General features: G+C 38.6%; 2 protein-coding genes across 2 annotated transcripts in view; both read left to right on the plus strand.

Annotated features, from left to right (window-relative positions):
- Positions 1-484: 484 nt before the first annotated feature.
- LOC104956177 (zinc finger CCCH domain-containing protein 7B-like) lies at positions 485-3,254 on the plus strand. Its single transcript, XM_010783633.1, has 5 exons — positions 485-620; positions 799-907; positions 1,365-1,501; positions 1,601-1,770; positions 2,386-3,254. Exons 2-5 carry the CDS (start codon positions 880-882, stop codon positions 2,564-2,566), a joined length of 516 nt encoding a protein of 171 aa, XP_010781935.1. The 5' UTR covers positions 485-620; positions 799-879; the 3' UTR covers positions 2,567-3,254.
- A 1,097-nt stretch (positions 3,255-4,351) lies between these two features.
- Positions 4,352-5,993, plus strand: part of tefb (TEF transcription factor, PAR bZIP family member b) — a 12,038-nt gene continuing 10,396 nt past the window's right edge. The window contains exon 1 of the mRNA XM_010783637.1: positions 4,352-4,579. Within this exon, the coding sequence (XP_010781939.1) occupies positions 4,474-4,579 (106 nt within the window). The 5' untranslated portion in view covers positions 4,352-4,473. The remainder of the gene's footprint in view (positions 4,580-5,993) is intronic.

Below are 5,993 nucleotides of genomic sequence, written 5' to 3' on the forward strand. Positions count from 1 at the left end.
CGCAAAGTCACACAGTGTCAGTGCATTAAAACCCATAAGAGGAGACAACTTGCATTTTCTCAAACAGAAAGGGCAGATTTTTTTCGGCTGCGTATTTTCAAATTCTAGCGCACTCGAGCTGGTTTCTCCATTCTTACCTACCCTACCTTTAGAGCATTCCATGGAATATAACAAAAAGTGTTTCTGAAGTGAATTACCTACCCTACCTTTTAAGTGAATTTGTGGCCATATATTTCTCCTAAATGCAGCAGATGTTAGCATTGGAGAAATATGGAAGTGGATTAGAGCCACATGAGAAAAGTAATTTGGGATGTGACAAAAAGAAAAACTTTACTTTGAGACTTTAATCTCAGAACTCAAAAATAAAATCTATTTTGGTCAGATCTAAAAAAATTAAAAAATCACCAGGCCTTAATCCTCTTCCGTAGATAACAACTACTTTGTATATTTACACAATCTTTTTTAATTTGTTGTAGTACAAAACACAATGTTCTTTTCGTCTCTTCATCTTCAGGTGGTCTAGAGAGAGAAGCGTCCTGCTGGTGAAGTCTTTGGAGAGAAGTAAATGGGTCGAGATCCGACCGCTGCCACATGCCAAGAACTTCCCTGTGTATTATGATGTAGGTCTGCCATTATGCTTTTTAATACAACAAGTAGTGTAGCAGGGGTCTTTCCCAATCTTTCTAGCATTTCTTGTCTTCTATCTGGTGCGATTTTGTAATTCAGCCTGTCTTTGTGGTTTCTGCTGAAAGTTTGATCTGCACATTGTGATGTGGTTTTTACATTTCCTCCCGGCAGATATGTACCCAGATTTTGGAGAAAAAGAAATGCAACTACACCGGGAAATGCACCTTTGCCCACAGCCCGGAGGAGAAGGACATGTGGATGTATATGAAGAACAACGACTGTGAGTTATTGAAGTCGTGTTTTAGCATTGCACTCATCACATTGTTGGATTCACCATGAACATATTTTACAAAAAGATCAACATTTAATCCCCCAAAACCAGAGGTATTATTTTTCTATTACTTGCATTCCTCCTTCTTTTACATACCTTCATTACCACAACACATTGAGTTTTGATATGTTGTGCTTTAACTTAGTTTTTCCATATTGTTAAGTGAATGCAGGAATATTAATTAAAAAAATATTAAATTTGTCAGTTCATATGCATTAGATTTTAATTTTGACTGACTTATTAAGATAAGTGGTCAAAATGTATGCTGACAACGTGTGTAAATGTATAATTTCTTATCTCATTTAAATAGCATTGTGCCCGATCATTCCTTTGGGTCTTGATTTGTTGTCTGCTTCCCACTGAACATCCTCAAAGTGACCACAGATCTGTGTATTTGTACCTGTAGTGCACGACATGCAACAGATGTACGACATGTGGCTGTCATTAAGTGCCAACAACCACCAAGCAAACGGAGCCGCGCTCACTCAGTCCACATCGGAGGAAAAATACATCGTCATGCCGACTGACTACGCTGAGCCAATGGTGGGTTCACATTTGATTTTCGAGCATCGCCACCAAACAAAAAAGGTCCACGTGTTGAGTGTTTCACATGACGATGGGTTCCTCCTCTTTGTATTTCAGACTGGCTTGTACTGCCGTCTGTGTGGTCGGCATAGTAACGGCGAGCGGCAGTGGCAGCAGCACATCTCATCTGAGAAGCACAAAGACCGAGTGTTCAGCTGCGAGGGAGAAGAGGAGGCTCTGACCTGGAACTACCGCTTCCCTGGACCCTGCTTTGACCTCTGCCCCAAGTAAGACCACTGACCCTGGATCAGTTTTTGAATTGGAACCATTGGTGGAAGAAGTATTCGGATCTTATACTTAAAAAAGCCATATAATGCTCATTTTCAGGTTCATATTCATATATATTTAGTGTCTCTACTGTGAGATGCTTACATGCATTTTTCTCATACTGCCTGTGCTGCAGCACCTCTTTTCACCCTCTGTCTGAAACCAGAGCCCAGTCTGCTCTGATTGGTTAGCTGGCCAGCTCTGTTGTGATTGGTCAACTGCTTAAAGATCTAAATAGAAGCACAAGTGTTATTTAGTCCTTTCACTATGTTATGGAAGTAAACAAAGGAGTCCAATGGAGGTGTTTCAGGCGGGGGGGGGAAGTGTGGGGGGAACACAGGGATTTTAGCCTTTGCAGACCATTTACATTCACAAAAACCTATATAACACACTACTGAAGGGGAAACCCCAAAAAGCATAATAGGGCCTCTTTAAAGAAGATTAATTATCGATATTTGGTTTCAAATGAGTGCTAATGTCGCTGTGTCTGCTTGAAGTGTAAATAATCACAATAATCAACTTTAGAAGTGTGTATTTAGTCGATGTTTACAGCTTGTGATGTTCATGTTTGACAGGCTGGATGGTGGCTGTCCTGAAGGCGTGAGCTGCGACTTCGCCCACAGCGTGGAGGAGCTGCAGGAGTGGACCGAGAGGCGGGACTTCCTGCGGCAGAAGCTAGCCAAAGCCAGAGAAGACATGCTAGTCATGCCCGACGAGTTTGACTTCGGGAAGTTCAACTTTCTACTTCAGGACTGAGTAGATTTATTTCACGTTATGAGCCTTAACTGCCAAACTAGCCTGTCTTTTTATTAAACATGACCAAATCAAACTAGCAGTGTTAAAAATTGCACTACCAGAAGAACCTTTCAAACATGCCATAAACCCCTTAATTTCAAAATGGTAAATATTTTATTTTTAGATGTTTCTTATCCCTGTTTTGAGAGCCACTTTAGCGCGTGTCTGTTAGTCAAACATCAGTAAAGAAAGTGCTGTGAAGTAAGGCTCATATTGGTGCCACTGTATAAAAGACACAGCAGATACAAACACACACCAGAATATTCAAAAAGGATCATATTGTCCCATACATGCAGCCTTTTATTTGCTCAAACTAATGTGAAATTCACACACATGCATTGAGTTGTTATTTTCCCTTATGTTGTGTCCTGTTTTATAAAGGGAGTTTTATTATCAAGAGTGCGTTCAGGTTCAGACTACAGTTCACTCGGAGATTATGTGTATAAAAGCCTCAATAAAGCCATGTAACAAAACCAACACGTGTTTTTGGGTTGTATAATTTTGATTTAGTGTTTTAATGTGTTTGTTATTGTGGTTCAAACTAACCATCGGCACAGTCTGGTGTTGCAACATTGATTAATCTAACCCTAACTATGAGACTGACAAGATGTTTCAAGTAAATGAAAAATAAACGTTATGTTGCACTGTTTCTTTTGTCAGACCTGTGAACTATTAACTTAATGCATTGAATATTTTCAGTATGGCATTGCTACCAGTGGTGGAAAGTAACAGAGACAAGTACTCACACAACCAGGGTCACTTAAGTATTTTTATTTGATGGTAATCCGAACTGTATATGGAGTAGAAGTATAGGAGCAATGTTGTACTTTTTTCACCAAATGCATTTTTTGTTACAAGTTATTTAGCTAAAGATTCGAATTTAAGATTAGATCAAATAAACCTTTATTAATCCCTGTAGGACAATTCAAGGGGCGGGGCAGCAACGGCAATAAGAGACAAAGGAAACGGAGCATAGGGCAGGAGAGAGCACACAGGAATAATAATAGTCACATTTAAATAAGAAAATAATATTGTAAGACTGTATTAAACAGCATGTATATACAAAATAATTATCAAATATAAGAAACTTATATAAAGTATATGCAAGTGTGCAAATCCACAGTAGCAAAGTAGGAAGAAACATATGGGGCAGGTTGATTGATTTGTTAGTTTATTGAACAGAAATTGCACCACAGGCTTTTTTGCATCAGTAGTCTCTTGACAGATGAACACCCTAAAAATAATGAATGTTTAAATTAATAAACATGCAAAATAGATATTAACTATACTGGAAATGTTAATAAAAACAAACAATATTGCAAGAAAATACTTTTTGGGGGAGTTTAAACCTTGACTGTACAGCCTGATTGTTTTTCTTGGATAAGCTACCAAGCAGTTAAAGGTCAATACTTCTTCACAGCTGAAAATAAATACAAATTTCTGCTTTAAATCCACGTTTTATTACTGCATTACTCGTATTAGGTCACTAGATGGCGCTGGAGCTCGCGTGCAGCTGGCCTCGAGACTTCAGACTTTCCTTTCACATGCTGCCGTGCGTGCAGGGAAACAAATGTGCTCAGCTGAGCGGTGTTGTTGTTAGGTTCCTGTTAGAGCCCGCCCCGTGCTCTCTCATTGGCTCCGCGGTGTGACTGACAGAGCCGTGCACCACTGTCATCCAATCAGCGTGGTCCAGAGGGGGCGTAGCTCCCCTCGCTCTTTGCTTGGACACATGCATGAATCCCCGTGATATGACTTGCTAGAAAGTTGGTTAAAAGTGACTGAAATCTGCTGCTGACTCACAGTTTGAGGGACTCTCACTCTGTTGGACGCTTTTTAGATTTCAGAAGATATTTCACCCGTTGCTCATCATGTCAACAACTAGCCACAACTTCTTCGGAGACAGGAACGAATTGCCAGATCTGCTCAAATCCTTGGCTGAATATCCCTTCTGCTTTGCTGACTTTGAGGACACCGGTAAAACTATTTTCTATTGTTTAATTGAGAAAAATAACATACTTTAAACGTGTCAAAGCATTGTACTTGGTATTATATAGTTTGTATGTGCAAATTGAATCTACTATTATACTTAAATATTTAGGTATTGAGTCATTATATGCTACTATAGCCAACTAAAGCTAATATTGCACTACTCCACTGCTTTTATGTGACTAAACATATGAATTTCCAAAGAATAAACTAGTAGTATATACATTAGCTGAAGAGTTAAAACATGTTTTCTGCCTTTCTTAACTTTATGTAGCAAATATGATTATAACTGCATTGCATATGTGTAATAAAACATACATAAATTAATCTTGTATCCTTAAAATAAGCTTAGCTCGATCGCTTCACACATCACCGCTGATTATAATACAATCAGTGTCCATTCTGCTGCTAATGGGTACTGTACTTCTGATACCTAAAGTAGTTTCTCTGCAAAAGTACTACTGAATACAATTAAGAATGCATGAATAGTATTTTAACAATCAAACACTCTTGCATTGCTCTTTTTAAAGTAAAATGTCCCATCACTACTCCAATATATGTATTTAAAGTTAGTAGATCTAGAGTGGACATCTTAAATCCAGGTGTATGATCTACTGCTAAATTGATCATAACAATAGGATTAGATATAGTCTGGTTTCTCATTCACTCCTTCTGCTGGAGTCAGGACCTTGTATTGATTACTGAAGTACGATGGTCGTGTTATGTTGAAGTTCACCCTGTTGCAGCTTTGAGCCTAAGTGAAAGTGTGTCAGCCAAAAAACTGCAACTGATGTAACAACCCTGAAACAGCCTCACTCTCAGTTTCATCACATCATTCGTCTCTTTTTACACCCTGTTCTTCTTGAATACTTTCTTGCGTTTCTTGTTTGTTTGTTGACATTTTTATCTGATATTTGACAGTAGCAACAAAAGGAAAACACAAGTTGGTAAACACAAGTATTCTGATTGTGATAAGGTGACAGAGAACAGGGGTTAGAGCAGATACAATCGCATGTTATGGTGACATGGACCACCTGGCCTCAGGGGTGCCCCTATACTGCATATAACATTACTGTCTATATACATACTATACATTGTCTATGTATAAACAGTGACCCTTTGTAACACTGAAAACCAAACTACTTTACACTTATTCGCTATGTCCTACTATGCTACTATTCTCCAAATGGATCTTTAAATTATAAAAACTGTATAGTATTAACTGACTAAATGATACCATGAACTCATTGTATTCCAATTAAGAATTTGAATACCACTCTATAAAACACTCAAGGGCCCTTCAGGGCAGGGTTCATAAACAGTGTGTGTGTGTGTGTGTGTGTGTGTGTGTGTGTGTGTGTACATACGAGGAATGTGACTTGGTGTCATGGTGCATACATAA

The sequence above is a fragment of the Notothenia coriiceps genome, unplaced genomic scaffold (genome assembly GCF_000735185.1).
Source record: "Notothenia coriiceps isolate Sejong01 unplaced genomic scaffold, NC01 NC01_scaffold00025511, whole genome shotgun sequence".
Classification (NCBI taxonomy): Eukaryota; Metazoa; Chordata; class Actinopteri; order Perciformes; family Nototheniidae; genus Notothenia; species Notothenia coriiceps.